At 42.9% G+C, this 19,018-nt stretch overlaps 1 protein-coding gene across 2 annotated transcripts; it reads left to right on the top strand.

The window, feature by feature from the left end:
• Positions 1–46: 46 nt before the first annotated feature.
• On the top strand, positions 47–14,108 carry TREML4 (triggering receptor expressed on myeloid cells like 4). Of its 2 annotated transcripts, none has more exons than XM_023512951.1 (6): positions 47–187; positions 371–709; positions 1,081–1,131; positions 1,641–1,701; positions 8,259–8,387; positions 14,064–14,108. In XM_023512951.1, the coding sequence occupies exons 1-5, from the start codon at positions 127–129 to the stop codon at positions 8,353–8,355; spliced, it is 609 nt and encodes a 202-aa protein (XP_023368719.1). In that variant the 5' UTR covers positions 47–126; the 3' UTR covers positions 8,356–8,387; positions 14,064–14,108. The 2 variants fall into 2 exon arrangements, with proteins under 2 accessions (XP_023368719.1, XP_012660171.1); XM_012804717.2 differs by lacking the exon at positions 14,064–14,108 and adding an exon at positions 8,786–9,405.
• The last annotated feature ends 4,910 nt before the right edge of the window (positions 14,109–19,018 follow it).

Raw genomic sequence — 19,018 nt, 5'->3', positions numbered from 1 at the left:
ATACCAAGGCACTGACTTTCTTCACTTCTTCCACTGCACAGGTTTAGGGAAGCTTCTAACTCCCTCTCCACTGAGGGCTTCCTGTTTTCTCTTCTTCACTACTGTCAGAAACAACTTGGCAGTGGCATGGCCGGAGGGGTCCCACACCTGCTGCTGCTGCCTGTGCTGCTAGTTCTACTGACCTCAGGTGCTATGGAGGGTGGAGGGCAGTAGGGTGATGGCTGAGGGTGGCTGGGAGCAGGAGGGCACTTTGATGAGGAGCATGGCTTTGGTGGCCACATTCTGCATGTAGGCATGAGACGATGTTTTCTCTGTCCCTTCCACAGCCCTGTGGAAGCTACCAGGACTCTAACCTGAGGATTTGTTACAGGTTCTGGGGGAAAGTTACCTGAGGAACTTCACCAAGCGCTGGGACAGACACTGTCTCTGAAATGCCAGTACTCACCCATGACAGGGCCTTATCAGTCCAAAGCCTGGTGTCACCAGACTTCCCCGAATCGATGTACCATACTAGTCCACAGCTCCAAAGCCCAGACAGCAGCTCAGAAGTCTCGATATACCATCTGGGATGAGCCCAAAGCTGGCTTCTTCAATGTTACCATGACTCAGCTGATGAAGAATGACTCAGGATCCTACTGGTGTGGAATTTACAACTCTTCTAGCAAAACCATCGTTGTTCTCAGAGAGATCAGCCTGGTGGTGACTCCAGGTGAGGCTCTTGAGTAAGTAACTCTGCCAGCCCTGAACCTGGAGGAAATGAACCTCACCCTCCACAATATCTCCCCAGTCCTCACCTCTGCTTCACCTGCACATCCAGGCTTCAACTGCTGGGAAGATACACCCAGACATCCCGGACAGGGCCCTAGAGTCTCTCTCTCTGTCTCACACAGGCACAATTATCATTCTTCATTTTACCCCCATAATAGTTGTGGTGTCCATGTTAGGCACAGGGCACCTCTGCCTTAAGGGATCCTGAGGAAGTGGGCTGTGGGCCCCCGACTTCCTCTCCATCTTTGGATTCCCTACCCCATTCTCTCTTCTCACCCCAGATGTTTGATGTCAACTTTCTTTTCTCTTTAGCACCGACAACTTCTCCTATGTGGACCCTCACCTCACTCCCAACAAGGACAGGTAGGCGTGGATCTCAGTTAGGGTATGAAGGAGGGGTGCCCAGGAAGCTTGAGGTCTTTACACTCAAGAAGGAGAAACTATGGCAGTGTACACCGGGAATTGATCCCCTGGGATCTGGGCTGCTGGGAAGCTACCTTCAAGACCTCCTGGGCTTCACGCCCTGGGAGATAGACATGCACTTATGTGATCTGATCATGAAATAGCCATGTGGGTCCAATGAAGGGCAGGTGTGCCAAGAGCAAGGCCATGTGGAGGACCGTGCACCTATGTATCCCAGCCCTGCTGTCTGCTTCTCACTGGAGGGAGGGAGCCTCCTCCCTTTTGGGCCCAGCCCTGGCCTTGAATTCAGCTGGGTAGAAAGATACCTGAGCCTTCGGGTACCCCGGTACTGAGGGACCTTAAGGAGCTAGCTACGGCCCTTCCCACTTACTCCCACAATTTTGGGACAAAATTCCATTCTCTATTTGGGTCCATTGTGCAGCTACTTTTCTTCTTCATGTCCTCCTTAGTTCTGATCACTTCTCCAGAGGGGACCTCCAGTCATCCTTCTATCAATGGCTCTGACACCAGGTAGGTCTGGGGCTTCATCAGGAAGGTGGGCCCGGGAAGCCATGGCCTGATAGATCATGCAGCGTCAGAGCCAGGGAGAGGGCACCTGAAGATCCTTTTGGGGATGGCTGGAGCATAGGGCACTTGGAGGGGCAGCCAGGCCCAGGTTCACACTTGGGTAGAGAGGAATGGGCAGGAGGATGCAGGTATGAATTCTGGAGAACCAGAGGAAAGACAACAAAATGGGATTCCTGCAATGAGACAAAACGGGCCCCAGAACATGTGGGAACTGGGGGCTGTGGGTATGGAAGGTGGCTGTGCGGAGTGACTGCAGCCTGGGGCACACGGAGGCTGCCAGCTGGAAAAAGGTGAGAGGAATACTTTCCATTTCTGCTCCTATCCTTGCAGTCATGGGTTTGAGGCTATCATGGAGTCCTAACAGGCTGCAAGTAGCCGAGTGCTTTGGGGACTGAGAGGCACAGGCAGAGCACTGTGGGGTGATGAAAACAGACCACACCTGCCTGGGCACATTTTGCTCCTGCACAAGCTCCTGCTCCAAACTACCAGGCAGGGACATTACAAACCAGTGAGCTTAAGGTGAAATCCTAACCAGAGATAAGGACAGCAGCCAATGGGGGTGTCAGGGATCATGTGCCCTGTGGCTTAGCCCTCTCACTTTCCACACTCTCTAGGAAAGGGACCCACTGCACTCCTTCCCCATCTTCAGACTGAGTATCAGATAACCCCAGGGGAACCTGAATTCACAAGCCAAAGGACCAGCCATCTTAGAACTGCCACCTTAATAGAATGTTAGCACAGCACAGAAGAGAGGGCTGGGAAGTGGAACTGTGGGAACTGATAGTGCAGTACAGAATTGGACTTAACAGTAATGTCCAGCTCCAGGGGAAGGGAGTTGGTGAGGGAAGCAGGGGGATCAAGAAGAAGAGCCATTAAAAGAGCTGAATGGAAACACCAGCTGTGAACCCCCTGGGAGGGAGACTGTCAGGAATGATAAAGGATGTGAGTGGGAGGGAGCTGGAAGAGTGAGGATTTCTCAGGGACTGTTCCTGGAAAGGACAGAGACTTAAAAATCAGAAGTTAGGACACAGGAGGGACAAAAGTAGATGTCCTAACAGAGGGGTTTTCAGAACCCCTGCAGGCGGGACACAAGGGACAGGAAGAAATATTTGCAGAAACAACCGAGATACATTTTTCAGAATTATAGGCAGAGAGAAGACTCAAACCTTGGCAAGAATAGAGAACAGGAAACGCACACGGAGACAGAGCCACTCACACACACTCTCACCTCTAGAATCATCATGTGAAATGTAAAAACATCAAAAACAGAGAGAAAATTCTGAAGGCTTTCAGATCACCCACAAATAAACAAGAATTAGACTCACATCAGGCTTCCTAACAGGAACGCTGGATGCAGGAAGAGAATTGAGTAATTATTCTCAAGTATTAGAGAAACGAAGTTTGCATCTAGGATTTTATATCCATCCGAATTCTCATTTCTTGTCACGATACCTTTGCACTTCCAAAACCTCAGAAGTTTTGGCAGAGCCTCCCACTGAAAAAATGGCTCCTGCAGGAAGGACTCAGTTAAAATGAGCAACACAGCCTGGAGATGGCGCAAGAAGCGAGGAAGTAAGGGCCGTCAAGCACCTTGATAAGGTATTTTTTGTGTGTCTTTTTTTATTTAAAAACAATAGGAGCTAATGCAAAAAGAAGAAAAAGAAAAAGTATATCCATGACCATGGAAAAATAACATTGTAGACATTCTGTCCTAGACAATAAAAACATGGTGTGAGGAGGAGAAACTAGAGGCCCAGGCGGTGCCTGTGGCTCAGTGAGTAGGGCACTGGCCCCATATACCGAAGGTGGCGGGTTCAAACCCAACCCCAGCCAAATTGCAACAAAAAAATAGCCAGGTGTTGTGGCAGGCACCTGTAGTCCCAGCTACTCAGGAGACTGAGGCAAGAGAATCGCCTAAGCCCAGGACTTGGAGGTTGCTGTGAGCTGTCACACCACAGCACTCTACTGAGGGTGACAAACTAAGACTCTGTCTCTAAAAAAAAAAAAAGAAAGAAACTAGAGGCCAATGAAAGGATGGTTAGATTTTTGTCTCATGAGAGGTGATGTGTAGATACTGATAACTTCAATGTGCCATTGGGCATTATCAATATAGTTTTAAGTCTTCAAGTTAAGCAAATAAAACATATACCCCTTTAAGCAGGAAAGGAAAATCGGGTGAAAGTCTTTAAAATATAAAGCAGGGAAAATGAAAAACATGAAATTAAAAGGCAGAAATAAGTCCTAATAAAAAGTAGTTCCACTAAATGTAAGTGGATTAAGCACATAAAATTAGAACAGAAATTCTCTGAGTTTCCAACAATTTTCACAATATATTGCTTACATGTAATACACTTAGAAAAAGATTTTAAAAGGTAAAGAAAAGAGTTAGAATTTATAGCTGGCTAACATAAAACAAACAGTTGTGGAAAGTTGTAAAATTCTTATATTTAATAAGACAGAACTTAAGGTACAACATCATGAGACAGATATATGATACAAGTAAAAGGCACACTTGACTATGAAAATACAGGAATATAAACATAATGTGCCTAAATATTTCACAAAAAAAAATACTGGGCAACATTATGGGAAATGCAAAAAGAAATAAATCATGAACACAGGTATTTGGAGAGTCACATCCCTCTCAGAGGATTAGAACCAAAGAGGCAAAAATGAAGCAGATGAGCCAACATTCTAAACCAGGTCACTAAGACATTCCAGGTATTAAACCACTGAATAACATGTATAAGTATGTTATATACATTATGATATATGAGTATATAGTAAGTATAAAGTTCTAAGTAAGTACTATTTTCTAATACATAGAATATGTAATTGCATATTTCAAATTGTTTTCAACTCTATAAATTTATTAAGAATGCTTCATAAAACAGACTAGTTACAAACATATATAACCTGTACGTGCATACACACATATATAACTCTCCCCATGAATAAAAGATCATATACATTTTTTCAAATATATGGAATGTATTTACAAAAGTACTCCTTTTGTAAGTAAGCCCAAAGACATTCTAAAGAATCAACATGATACAGATATACTCTCTAAATTAATGCAGTGAAATTAAGAATGCAGAAGAGAAGTAATGATAAAATAGTATGTTTTGAACCTAAAAATATTTTAATATATTCTTATATAAATTATTATGTATGTAAATAACATATTTTAATAATTTAAATACTGTATATCAAAATGTATGGGCATGCTAATATGAACAAAGCCAATTAGTACCTAGAAATACATTTATTGGAAAACATAAAAGGTGAAAAACAAATGAGCTAAGCAGTCAACTCAAGAAGATGGGAAGGAGGGGAGGGGGAAGGTTGGGTGGAGGGAGAGTAGTTGGTGGGACCACACCTACGGTGCATCCTACAAGGGTACATGTGAAACTTACTAGGTGTAGAATATAAATGTCTTAACACAATAACTAAAAAAATGCCGTAAAGGCTGTGTTAACCAGTTTGATGAAAATATTTCAAATTGTATATAAATATAACAGCACATTGTACCCCATGATTGCATTAATGTACACAGTTATGATTTAACAAAAAAAAAAAAAAAAAGGAGAAGAAGATGGGAAGTCAGCAACAGACCAAATCCAGAGAAATAGAGAGGAGAAAACAATGATGGTGAGGGCTGAAGGAAATTTAAAAATCAATTTTTAAAATGGAGATCAGGGAAATTGATGATTCATTCCTTTAAAGTTTAATAGAATACACTTGCATTTGTCAAGATATGTCAAAAGAAAATATAAAGAACAAACTGGAAAAACAGGAAAGTGACCACACACTCATTCTACCAAGATTTTTTAGTAAATATTGATATAACATGGACTAAATCTCATGAGTAATCCTAAAAGTGGAGAAATCCTTAAAAACACATAAAAATCACAACTAGCACAAGAAAATACACATGTGAATAGATTCATACATATGAAAGAAATCAAAATGCTTGATAAAGACCCATTCTCACAGAAAATCCAAAGGCTCAGATGGATTTATGGGTATCACCAACATTTCAGGAAACATTTGACTCATATTTCATATAAGATGTTGCAGAAAACAACAGAAAATGACCACAGCAGCCTAGCCCATCTAAATGGCCAGTGTCCTTAAAGTCTCTAAAGCAGTTAAGTGTAAGACAAGAAAATTAAATTATAGGTTCATTTCCCTGATATACATGGAGTCAAAAATAAAATAAAACTAGCTCACTAAAAAGAATGTATTATGATCAGGTAAATTTCATCCCAGAATTAAAAGGCTAGTTCAACTTTAGAAAATCCAGTAATGTAAATGAAGCGAACAAATAAACTACAGGAAAAGGTCCGCCAATGCAGAAAAATCTCTGAGAAGTTTCAAAATATTTATAATCTAAGAAACTAAGAAAAAGTTCTTATTAAAGTAGAGATAGGAGGATGTAACTTGGTAAAGACCGCACGCCAATGACTATTCTAAATATTGCTGAGTTGAGAAAATACAAACTCAAATCAAGGGTCTCCCCAGCCATTCCCTAATGCTCAGTATAGTGTTAAAGGTCCTGCCCAGAGCTAGAAGAAAAGGAAAACAGAGAAGGCAAAAAGAGAACTGGATGAGAAGAAAAGCAACTCACCCTTGCAGATGATGGAATCATTTACTTGGAGAAAAATTAGGCTGAAGCAACCCACTGTTAGACCTCACAAGAGAGTTTAGCAAGGCTGCCAGGTACAAGAGCCAGTGACAAATATCAGAAGGCCTTCTCTATCAAGAACAATCATGTAGAGAATCTAATCACATGAGGTACTACTCATTACAACAACAACATCTAAAAAGTGTCTAAGAAGAATTAGTTCAAGACCTGTTTGGAGGAAATTTTAAACTGCTAAGAAATGACAGGTGATCTGAATAAACAGAAATAGTCCGTGACGTTGGAGGAAACAATAATATTATGATAATGTCAATTTCTCCGAAGTTACAAAGTCTTTAAACATGACTCCAAATATGACTTTGGCTTGTCTTCTTTTAAAGAACTTGATAAATTAACTCCCAAACTGAATTTAAACAGAAGATGGGTGACTGGCCAATTCAACCATGATAAGTAAAAATGAAGAGAGGACATGCTTAGCAAATGTGATAAAACTGATACCACGAGGTGCTTGTGCAAGACCTGATAAATGGGACAATGGAAACAGCCCGAGAGCTGGGACAGGCCTGTGTGTATAGAGGAATGGACTTTGAGATAAGGCAGCACCCAGATCAGTGGGAGAAACGGCTTATTATCTGGCTGGCATCCTTGAGGAAACTGGTGGAACATAAGAAAAAATTTAAAGTGAACCCCAAACTGGATGCCTACTTAAACACATAAATAGGTGTGTTCCAGATGACTTCGATTTATATATGTGAAAAAGAAAAGTAATAAATTAAATGGAAAAAAAAAATACTGCGGAAGTATACCTGTGTGACCCAGGAGTGAGGAAGGATGGCTTATACAAATCTTATGAGCACAAATTACAAGGAAAAAGTACTTTGATTACATCACCATGGAGGAATTTTATTCACTGTCGAGCACTACGGGAAAAGCTGTCAAGCAGATGATGGACTGGGAAAAGTTAACGAGAAGATCTGAAACCAGCTTGGTAATGCACCAGCGGCTCATGCTACTGAAGAGAAGGGCCAGAATCCCAATGGAAAACGGGGGCAGCCCGTGACAGGCAGGGTTGGGGAGAGAAAATCTAAAGAGCAGACGTGTGATGCCCACACTTATGGGGAAATACAAGTTCAAACAGCCATGAGATGCCACAGAATAGCTTTCAACCAGTAAAGCAAGCATCCTGTTAAAAGGCTCTCAGTTGGGAGGGCTGTGGCACGTGGAACCCTTAGGGGACTTCCTCCCTCCCTGATGGGCCCACAGACATGGAGGCGGGGGAGCCTCTCAGGACTCAGACCCAAGGGCATCTTCAGGATCAGCCGAAATATCACAGCAGAATAAATGAGACCCCGAAATGGTGCAGGACCAGAGCCACTCAGGGGGCAGAGACAGAGCAGAGATGCAGGCTTCCTGGCTGTTGTTCCCTAGAGGCCTCCCCATCCCCTCTGTGTGGCCCTAGCCCTGGCCTGCCTTTCTCTGATTCTGGGGACTTTCCTGTCCTGGCAACTTTGCCTGTCTCTTTAGCCTCAGTAGCCTCCTGCGTCTGGGCCAATCTGAGGGCCCTGCCCTGCCTGGCCTGCTCAGGGCATTCCTATTCCCTGTCTCTATCCCTCCCATCTCTCAGACTGTTCCCTTGGTCTTCTGCCGGCCAGCCTTCCATCCAAGCTTCCAGGGTTCCCTCCAGGAGGGTCTCCTCTGAGATTCAGAGACCCCTGCACACCCCGTCCCCTCCCCTGTGTCTCATTTCGAGGTGAATCTTTATAGGAACACTCTAGCCACAAAGGGCCTGAGTGACAGAACTGGAGCAGGTGACATCCGAGGCGACATCCCACCCCCTTCTTCCTCCTCCTTGCAGGAAATCCAGTGCCCCCCTCTACCTGGACTCTGCTGCCCCCAGACTCCTGGTCTCTGTGCTGTGTGGACTCCCTGTGGCCATAGGCCTTGTGCTGTGAGTCCTGTTTGGCCTCCTGAGCTGCAGGCGCCGGTGAGTGGGGCCTGGGTGGGTGAGTGGGCCTGGGCGCAGCCTGGGAGGCAATGCAGACAGAGAGCACAGAGGCAAGTAAAAGTATAACTAAGGCTCAATTAAATATGTATTATTTTTCACAACTCTGTCTCCCTTAGAAATGGACCTTAGAGATAGGCCGAGGTTTTCCTGGTGCCCCCAAACCCCAGGCTCAGACTCAGTCTGTGTCCCTAGAGGAAGAAGGGCAGGAGGAATTAGCCAACAGTAGCTGGGTAGTAGCTGGTCCGGCTGGAGCAGGTGACAGGGAAGGCAGGTAACGGGGTGACCAGGTAACAGGGACGGGGAGGAGAAAGGAACAGGAAAGAAGGCCAAGGAAAGGATTCATTCTGTTTGACTTTCCTCCTCATCTCCCTCCTCAGGGTCACAGGATACCATGGGGACACCCTGATGGAGGCTTCTGATTCTGCCAGTCCAGCTCCAGGACCCTTGGGGGCATTGGGCCCACCTGTGGGTCCAGGCTAAATCCCTGTCCTCCTGGCTCTGAGCAGCTACTAGGAGCCACCCTAACCCTGAGGCCCATAGCCCAATCAGGAAAGGCCAGCACCCAAGCCTATGGGAGACCACTGCTGTCCCCATACTTCCCTGCTGCCACCCCCATGTGGGGACTGAGCTTTCTTAGATTCACTTCTGCTGCTCAGTCCTTCAAGCGGCCCCCAAGCAGCAACTCCCAGAGTCCACTTGTATCCTAGTCAGTGCTTGGCACAGGCTCCTCCCCCCATGCGCTCCTGTCCTCTGCCTCTAGGACCTGCCGGTCCCTCAACCCAGCCTGAGCCTGCAGCACCAGGATGCCTCCCCGTCCCCTGCTTCTTGCCTCTGCTCTGCCAGAGTCCTCTATGTTTCTTGTGTGTAAACTCCAGCCTCTGAACACAAATGTGTCGGGGCCCCAAGCAGGATAACAGAGCTTCCTCCTTGCTTTTCTCCCCTCCATCCTCTAAATGAGAGGAAAATGATTCAGAAATAAATGATACATTGAAACTAAGAAAGGCTGTTGTCAGCACACCTGTTGATCGATGGCTTAGAAGTAACAGATAAAAATAGGAGGCGTTAAAGTGCCCAGAGCAGGTGACTGGGTAGCCTGAACTAGGAGCCAAGAACATTCCTCCATAAATGCAATCTGGCAATCTGAGCCTAAAATTGTTTCATATGTGACAAAATTCTTAGCCTAAAAGAGAAAGTCAAGTTGAACAAACAGAATTATTGGCTGTAGGTGAAAGGTATTTCAGGGACCAGAGAGGTGGTCACATTGGTGAAGGCAGAACAGGGAGAGTTAGCAGCATGTTTAGCCAGGAGGCCAGTGGGGCAGGTCTGTTAGCCCAGGCAGTCTCAGGCGGTTTCCTGGGGCACAAGGTTTTAGGCTGGACAAGAGATGAGTGCGAGATGGCAGGGCAGGGTGAGCTGTGGGATGTGCAGTCACAAGCATCACCGGGGGCTCCTGGGCCATCTGTGGGGTGCGGCCCTCAATGCATTTAGGAGGCTCCTGGATCCCCAAAGCTGAATGCCAAGCTTTGGGGTACATGCACCCTTCTAGGAGGAGGTCTTAAGAACGGGGCCAGCCACCCTTGGTTGAACGCTCTCCTTTCCATATCCTGCTTGTGCCATTGTGTGAGATTCATTTTGTTCCTTGGAACCTCATTTCTCTGCTGTGGAGTGAGGCTAGTGGTGGTGTCCTCCTCAGAGAATGGCTTAGAGGATTAAGTCAGGTGACACATCCAAGGATTCTAGATCAGAGCCAGCAGTGGGAGTGTTTGTCCAACGTTAGCTGTCCTTGACAATGTTGGGCTCAGTGGGTTCTGTGTCTCCCACAAATATTTACTCTGCACATGCTCTTTCAGGATGTATCTGTGGACCTTACAAAATTTAGTAGACTGCAGTGCATTACATCCTTAATTGCCCCAACTGAAAAAGATAATTTCTACCTTTCAGCAGTTGTTAGGATTGAGTGAAAATGAAGCTGTGTCCAGATGGACCTGCTGGGCAGTCAGAAGGCTCACTCATCAGCTAAGTGACCAGGGTTGAAAAATCTGGTCTAGTGTCTCCATCCAAAGTTTACCCTCTGTGTGCAACAGAGGTGTAGCTGTGTCCCAGTAAAACTTCATAAAAACACAAGGTGGGCCCCTATTCTACAACTATCCTCAATTCTCCTGCATATCTTTCATTCCCTTTCATTTTCCAGGTATACAGGGGCAATCTGCTTTTTATTTATTTTTTTATTTATTGTTGAGGATTCATTGAGGGTACAAGAAACCAGGTTACACTGATTGCATTTGTTAGGTAAAGTCCCTCTTACAATCATGTCTTGCCCCCAAAAGGTGTGTCACACACCAAGACCCCACCCCCTCCCTCCTTCCCTTCCTTTCTCCCACCCCCCTCACTCCTTCTTTCTCTCTCTGCTCTCCCCTTCCCCCACCCTCTCTGTGTCATTAATTGTCTTCATATCAAAATTGAGTACATAGGATTCATGCTTCTCCATTCTTGTGATGCTTTACTAAGAATAATGTGGTCCACTTCCATCCATGTTAACACAAAGGCTGTAAAGTCTCCATTTTTTTAAATGGCTGAATAGTATTCCATGGTGTACATACACTACAGCTTGTTAATCCATCCCTGGGTTGGTGGGCATTTAGGCTGTTTCCACATTTTGGCGATTGTAAATTGAGCTGCAATATAAAGTCTAGTGTAAGTGTCCTTATGGTAAAAGGATTTTTTTCCTTCTGGGTAGATGCCCAGTAATGGGATTGCAGGATCAAATGGGAGGTTTAGCTTGAGTTCTTTGCGGGTTCTCCATACGTCCTTCCCTAAAGGTTGTATTAGTCTGCAGTCCCACAAGCAGTGTAAAAGTGTTCCTTTCTCTGCACATCCACACTAACATCTGCAGTTTTGAGATTTTGTGATATGGGCCATTCTTGCTGGAGTTAGATGATATCTCAGGGTGGTTTTGATTTGCATTTCTCTAATAATTAGGGATGATGAGCATTTTTTCATATGTTTGTTAGCTATTCATCTGTCTTCATAGAGAAGGTTCTATTCATGTCTCTTGCCCATTGATCTGTGGGATTGTTGACTTTTTTCATGTGAATTAATTTGAGTTCTCTATAGATCCTGGTTATCAAACAAAGTTGCCTAGCTTTTGTGGGTTTGTCATTAGAGAAAGTTACCTAGCTTTTGTCTGATTCATAATATGCAAATATCCTTTCCCATTGTGCAGGTTGTCTCCTTAGCTGTACAGAAGCTTTTCTGTTTAATTAAGTCCCATTTGTTTATTTTTGTTGTTGTTGCAATTGCCACGGTGGTCTTCTTCATGAAGTCTTTCCCCAGGCCAATATCTTCTAGTGTTTTCCTATGCTTTCTTTGAGGATTTTTATTGTTTCATGCCTTAAATGTAAGTCCTTTATCCATCTTGAATCAATTTTTGTGAGTGGAGAAAAGTGTGGGTCCAGTTTCAGTCTTTTAAGTGTGAATATCCAGTTCTATCAGCACCATTTATTGAATAGGGAGTCTTTCCCCCAAGGTATGTTCTTGTTTGGTTTATCAAAGATTAAGTGGTTATAAGATGTTAGTTTCAGGGTGTTGCCTGTGGCTCAAAGGAGTAGGGCGCCAGCCCCATATGCCTGAGGTGATGGGTTCAAACCCAGCCCTGGCCAAAAACTGCAAAAAAAAGAAAAAGATGTTAGTTTTATTTCCTGGTTTTCTATTTGATTCCAAATGTCTATGTCTCTGTTTTTGCGCCAGTACCATGCTGTCTTGACCACTATGGCTTTGTAGTACAGCCTGAAATCTGGTATGGTGATGCCCCCAGCTTTGTTTTTATTACTAAGAACTGCCTTAGCTATACGGGTTTTTTTTCTGGTTCCAGACAAAATGCACAATCATTTTTTCCAAATCTTGAAAGTTCGATGTTGGTATCTTAATAAGGATGGTATTGAATAGGTGATTCCTTTGGGAAGTATAGACATTTTAACAATGTTGATTCTTCCCAGCCATGAGCATGGTGTGTTCTTCCATTTGTTAATGTCCTCTGCTATTTCCTTTCTTAGGGTTTCATAATTTTCTTTATAGAGGTCCTTCACCTCCTTTCTTAGGTATATTCCTAGGTATTTCATTTTCTTTGAAGCTTTGGTGGAGGGAGTTGTGTTCTTAGTTAGCCTCTCATCTTGATTGTTATTGGCATATACAAAGGTTACTCACTTGTGGACATCAATTTTATATCCTGAGACATTACTGTATTTTTTGATGACTTCCAGGAGTCTTATGGTTGAGTGTTTGGGGTTCTCTAAGTATAAGATCATATCATCAGCTCCAGTATATGGGGCTGGCGCCCTACTCTTTTGAGCCACAGGTGCCGCCCATATTTTGTTTTCTTTATAGCCACTTTGAAAGGTATTGAGTCTTTGATTTGGTTTACAGATTGACTGTTATTGGTGAATAAGAATGCTACTGATTTGTGTACATTGATTTTATAACTTGAGACTTTGCTGAATTTATTTATAAAATCCAGGAGTCTCTTGGGAGAATTTTTGGGGTTTTGTAGTTATAAGATCATATCATCAGGAAAGAGTGATACTTGGGCCTCCTCTTTCTTCATTTCCTTCTCTTAATTTCCATCTCTTACCCGATTGCTCTGGATAGGACTTCTAGCACTATGTTGAATAGAAGTGGGGAAAGTGGGCATCCTTGTCTTGTTCCAGGTATGAAGGGGAGTGCTTTCAGCTTTGCTTTATTCAATATGATGCTGGCTATGGGTCTGTCATATATGGCTTCCATAATATTTTTTTTTTGAGACAGAGTCTCAAGCTGTCACCCTGGATACAGTGTTGTGGTGTCATAGCTCACAGCAACCTCCAACTCAGTCTCAAGCAATCCTCTTGCCTCAATTTTTCTATTTTTAGTAGCAACGGGGTCTCACTTTTGCTCAGGCTGGTCTTGAACCCATGAACTCAAGAAATCCACCCTCCTCAGCCTCCCAGAGTGCTAGGATTACAAGTGTGAGCCACTGTGCCTGGTCTGGCTTTTAGAATTTTGCAGTATGTTCCATCTATGCCTATTTTGTTAAGAGTTTTATCATGAAAGTGTGCTGAATTTTGTCAAAGGCTTTTTTTTGCCTCTGAGATATCATATGATCTTTGTTTTTGCTTCTGTTTATGTGATGAGTTGCATTTACGGATTTACATATATGGAACCATTCTTGCATCCTGGGATGAAGCTCACTCATTGGTGGTGGATTTTTTTTTTTTTAATATGCTACTGAATTTGGTTTGCTAGAATTTTATTGAGGATTTTTGTATCTATATTCATAAGGGATATTGATCTGTAGTTTTCTTTTTTGTTGTGTCTTTTCCTGGCTTTGGTACCAAGGTGATACTGGCTTTGTAGAATGAGTTAGGGAAGATTTGTTCCTTCTCAATGTTATGAAGCAATTTCTGCAGTATGGGTACCATTTTTTTGTAGGTCAGATATAATTTTGATGTAAAAAGATATAAATATTAAATATGAAAAATAGCCACATAAAGATCTAATTCTGGTCTTGGAAGATATATGTAAGTAATGTAAAGGCAGATATCATAAAAAATGGCTGAGAGATTTGTCAAAATTAAAAATTTTATTTTTTCTTAATTTTTTTTTTTTTTTTTTTTGAGACAGAGCCTCAAGCTGTCCCCCTGGGTAGAGTGCCATGGCATCACAGCTCACAGCAACCTCCAACTCCTGGGCTCAAGAGAGTCTCCTGCCTCTGCCTCCCAAGTAGCTGGAATCACAGGTGCCCACCACAACGCCCGGCTATTTTTTGGTTGCAGCCGTCATTGTTGTTTGGCGGGTCTGGCCTGGATTGGAACCCACCACCTTGGGTGTATGTGGCTGGTGCCTTAGCCACTTGAGCCATAGGCGCCAAGTCAAAATTAAAAATTTTAAAACTCTGTGTAATAAACATCATAAAGAAAAGGAAAAATAAAGAATAAACTCAACAGAGCATTTGGAATTAAATTGGAAATCAATAGCAGAATAACAAAAGATATGTGGGAACTAAAAAATATGATAACCAAAATAAAAATCTCACTAGATGGACTCCATAGGAGAATAGAGATGACAAAGGATAGAATTATTGAACTTGAAGACAGATCAATAAAATTTACTCATTCTGAATAACAGAACTAAATAGACTGAAAATAAATGAACATAACCTCAGCAATCTGTGAGACATTTTAAGAAAAGCGAACTTCTGCATCATCAGAGTCCCAGAAGGAAAGAAGAAACTGTGGGACTTGAAAAAGTATTCAAAATGCCTTAAAACTTCTCAAATTTGGCATAAGTCACAAACTACATATCCAAGTATAGGAATTAATCTCAAATAGAATAAACCCAAAGAATATGCTATAATACAACATAAGGTTCTGAAAACTACAGACAAAGAACATATCTTAAAAACAGAGAGAAACGATTACTTATGAAAAGAACACCAATTCCAATTTCAGTGAATTTCTCATTTGAAACAACGGAAGCCAGAAGGATGTGGCATAACATTTCTCAGACACTAAAAAGACAAATAACCCAACTTAAAAGTGAGCACAGGATTCAAATAGACATCTCTCTCCAAAGATACATGAATGACCAAATAGAACATGAAAAATGCTCAATATCATTAGTCCTTAGGTAAATTAAATTCAAACCCACAAGATAAAACCTCACATCCACTAAATGGCTATAAACAAACAAACAAACAACAACAAAACACAATGTAAACATTGAAGGTTTTGTAGAGAAATGAGGAAACTCATACATCTCTGGGGACAGTGGAAAATGTTGCAGCCACTTTGGAAAACTATTTGATAGTTCCTCAAAATGGTAAACAAAGTTGCTATGTGACCCAGGGAATCTACTATTTGTCATATACTCAAGAGAAATGAAAACATATGTCCACAAAAACTTGCACATGAATGTACAAGTAACACGGTTCATAGTAACCCGACAGTAGTAACAAATCAAATGTCTATCAACTGAAAAATGGATAAACAATAAATACGTATCCATGCAACAAAATATTATTCAGCCATCAAAAGAAATGCTGTACTAATATCACTTGCACAGCCAATACTGCAACAACATGGATGAACCTTGAAAACATTATGCTGACAGCAAGAAACTAGTCGCAAGGAAAATATATTGTTCATCTATGTTTTTATGACATGTCCAGAACAGGCAAATCTATAAAGACAGAAGGCATATCAGTGGTTGCCTGGGGCTGCAGGAATGTGGAATGTTATAAACTAAAAAATGGCCTCCCCCAAAATATCTATGACATAAGCCCTGGGACCTGTGAATGTTACCTCATATGGCAAAAAAGGAACTTTGCTGAGGTGAATAAATTAAGGATCTTGAGATGGAGAGATTCTTCTGGATTATGTAGCTAGGCCTTAAATGCAATCACATGTATCCTTACAAGAGAGGGGAAGAGGGAGATTAGAATGCAAAAAGATAAGATGATATGAAGATGAAACAGATAATTGAAGATGTTGGCCTTGAGGACTGGAGTAATAGAGTCACAAGCCAAGGAATTCTGGCAGTCTCCCTAAGCAGGAAAAGGCAGGGAATGGAATCTTCCCTAGAGCGTCTAGAGGGGCTGCTGCCTTGCTGACACCTTGATCTTGGTCCTGTGATAACTGATTTTGAACTTCTGGCCTCGGGACTATGAGGTAATAAACTACAGTTATTCTAAGCTCCCAAGTGTACAGTACAGGACATGACTGCTAATTGTCAGGGAGTTTCTTTTGAGGGTGGTGAAAATGCTTTAAAACTGGATTGTGGTGATGGTTGTATAACTCAGTGAATATACCAAAAACCACTGAATTGTACACTTTTAATGGGCCCATTTTATATTACATGAATTATGTCTCATAAAGCTGCTAAAAAAGTTGTGTAAAATTTCTTAGATATGATTTTAAAATGATCCATAAAAATTGTATATTGGACATGATCAAAAGAAGCTAACTTAAAATCTTACATATTATACTGTTTCCATTCTGGAAAGGAAAAAACTACAGGAAAAAAGCCCACCAGATCAGTGTGTGCCAGGGATTGAGGAGATAATGTCAAAAGGGCACAGGGAAACTTTCTGGGGATGATAGAACTCTTCTCAATCTTGCTTATAGTATGGGATACAAATTATTTATTTTTTTTGAGACAGAATCTCAAACTGTTACCCTGGGCAGAGTGCCATGGCATCACAGTTCACAGTAACCTCAAACTCCTGGGCTTAAGTGATTCTCTTGCCTCAGCTCCCAAGTAGCTGGGACTACAGGTGCCTACCACAATGCCTGGCTATTTTTTGTTTGTTTGTTTGTTTAGCAGGCTTGGGCATGGGTTTGAACCCACCACCCCAGTGCAAGTGGCTGGTGCCCTAACAGCTGAGCTATGGGCACTGAGCCAGACTTAAATTTTTTAATGGGAAAAATAGGTATATAAAAAAAATGCTATAGTAAATTATTTCATACGTAAAATTTTAATGTATACTTAGAAATTTTGAAAAACATCCAAATTTCTCTCAAGAAAGTTTGGATCTAGCGCATACTTTCTCTGTCAGTGAATGAGAGTATTTGGGTCCTTATGTCATCATAACTCACATTTGGGAAAATGCCTCACTTAGTACTGGGGTTTAGTGGAAGCGTTGATTCTAGGCACACAAAGTCCCCACCAGAGATAAATCTCCCACTCCTGAAGCCACCTAGTTAGTGTTCTGTGAAGGAAAGAGTCGAAGAAAGATATCATGTGTGTTGGGGAGAGGAGCTGGCCTCTGAACTCAGAGAAATGAGGAAGTTTTGAGCAGTTGGTGAGAAGTATTGAAAAAGGAAAGGTGAATAAGGTAATAAGGAAAGCATAGCACATCTTTTGTGAACTGAGAGGTCTGAGATGACAACTGTATTCATCCATATTTCCCCGGTGATTACTTAGCTCCATGCATGGCAGGGAGGTGTGGGAATGAACAAATGAATGAATGAATGAATGAGTTAAGAGACTACACAACTTTGGGGCCAGCCCAGATAAAACTTTTTTGGCTTGGGATTTGGGAGTTCAAGGTCAGGTTAAGACTGAGTGGAGCCATGCAAGCTTGAAGACTGTTTATTTTTCAAAAGTAATTAAAATAGAGTTAGGCCTCATAAGTGATTTTAACCTTAAAATTTCAAACATAAGCAAAATTTAACTTGAGCTATTTTTGTAAATGTGTATATTAAGGAACAACAGAAATTAAGCTCAACTAATCCAAAGCAACCGTCAAACTTACAATTTTGTGGCTTGGCGCCTGTGGCTCAAGTGGCTAAGGTGCCAGCCACATACACCTAAGGTGGCAGGTTTGAATCCACCCCGTGCCTGCCAAAACAACAATGACGGCTGCAACCAAAAAATAGCCGGGCATTGTTTCGGGAGCCTGTGGTCCCAGCTATTTGGGAGGCTGAGGCAGGAGAATCGCTTGAGCCCAGGAGTTGGAGGTTGCTGTGAGCTGTGAAGCCACAGCACTCTACCCAGGGAGATAGCTTGAGACTCTGTCTCAAAAAAAAGAAAAAAAAACTTACAATTTTGTAACAAGAGTCTTTCCAACATGAAAGGTCAAGAAGGCAACTGACTATATAACTGTAATAAATTAAATATTTTCTTTGATTTACTTGTCCTATGAAAGCCTCCTCCTTGGGTTCCCTCAGTGGAGCTCTTGAATCGCTTCTGGTTTGGAACTGCCTGATTCATGAATTATTGTTTGCTCAGATAGCCCCTGTCATATTTTATTGTACCTCAGTTTATTTTCTGACAGTCCCATCCAAGGAGAAGGAAGTTGGCTAGGTAAATAGGGGGAGTGAGTACACATAGCCATGTGGGTCCATCTGGGCCCCTGTAAGCCAAAGGAGCAGATGACACAGCTGATGGATGTCAGAAATTGATCCTTGTGATTCTGAGCCCTGGAGACTAAGTGAAGGGTGGGGTTCCGAGCTGAGTGCTGGATCGTTTCAACTGGAGCCGGGTGGCTGTAGAGGCAAGATAGGGTTGAGCGGGAGGAAGTTGAGGGGACATGCCTGTGTGCCGGCCAGTACCAGACCCAGGGGAGGAAGGGGCCCTGGGGCCATGGTGTCTTGCAAGAGGTGGGTGAAGGGAAGCACTGGAGTGGCTTTAGGGAGTCTGCAGGGGGGGACTAGGACTCTAGCCAGAGCTGGTGTGAGTAGAGAGGAGGGGAGAGGGATAGAGACAGTAGGAAAAAGGAGAGGCAGCTCGTGTGTGAGAGTGTGTGCGTGTGTGTGTGTGAGAGGGAGAGACAGAAACTCCGTGCGCGAGTGTGTGTGTGTGTGTCAGAGGAAGAGAGACTGTGAGTGTGTGCATGTGTGTGTGAGAGACGGAAAGTCTGTGTGTGAGTGTGAGAGTGTGTGTGTGAGACAGAGGAAGAGAGAGAGACTATGTGTGAGTGTGTGCACTCTCAGGGGAAACTCTTTGAGTCCCAACTTTATGCTCGGAGTCTCACCATTTGCATCTTTCCCGGGGGGTGAACGTCAGGTCCCAGGAGCCTGTAAGAGGTCATCCCCAACAGTGAGCAGCGCCAGTGACTGTTCTGAGCCCCCGGGGGT

Source organism: Otolemur garnettii, unplaced genomic scaffold, assembly GCF_000181295.1.
Source record: "Otolemur garnettii isolate 467f Iridium unplaced genomic scaffold, OtoGar3 scaffold00031, whole genome shotgun sequence".
In the NCBI taxonomy this organism is placed as follows: domain Eukaryota; kingdom Metazoa; phylum Chordata; class Mammalia; order Primates; family Galagidae; genus Otolemur; species Otolemur garnettii.
Note: the sequence above shows the minus strand (reverse complement) of the source record. Positions and strands in the feature narration are given on the sequence as shown.

What these genes read in the sequence shown, in the direction of transcription:
- TREML4 (XM_023512951.1), top strand. Translation starts at nt 127, where the DNA reads ATGGCCGGAGGGGTCCCACACCTGCTGCTGCTGCCTGTGCTGCTAGTT. An exon ending in GCTAGTTCTACTGACCTCAG is followed by an intron (nt 188 to 370) that starts GTGCTATGGAGG and finishes GATTTGTTACAG; the next exon opens with GTTCTGGGGGAAAGTTACCT. An exon ending in CAGCCTGGTGGTGACTCCAG is followed by an intron (nt 710 to 1,080) that starts GTGAGGCTCTTG and finishes TTTTCTCTTTAG; the next exon opens with CACCGACAACTTCTCCTATG.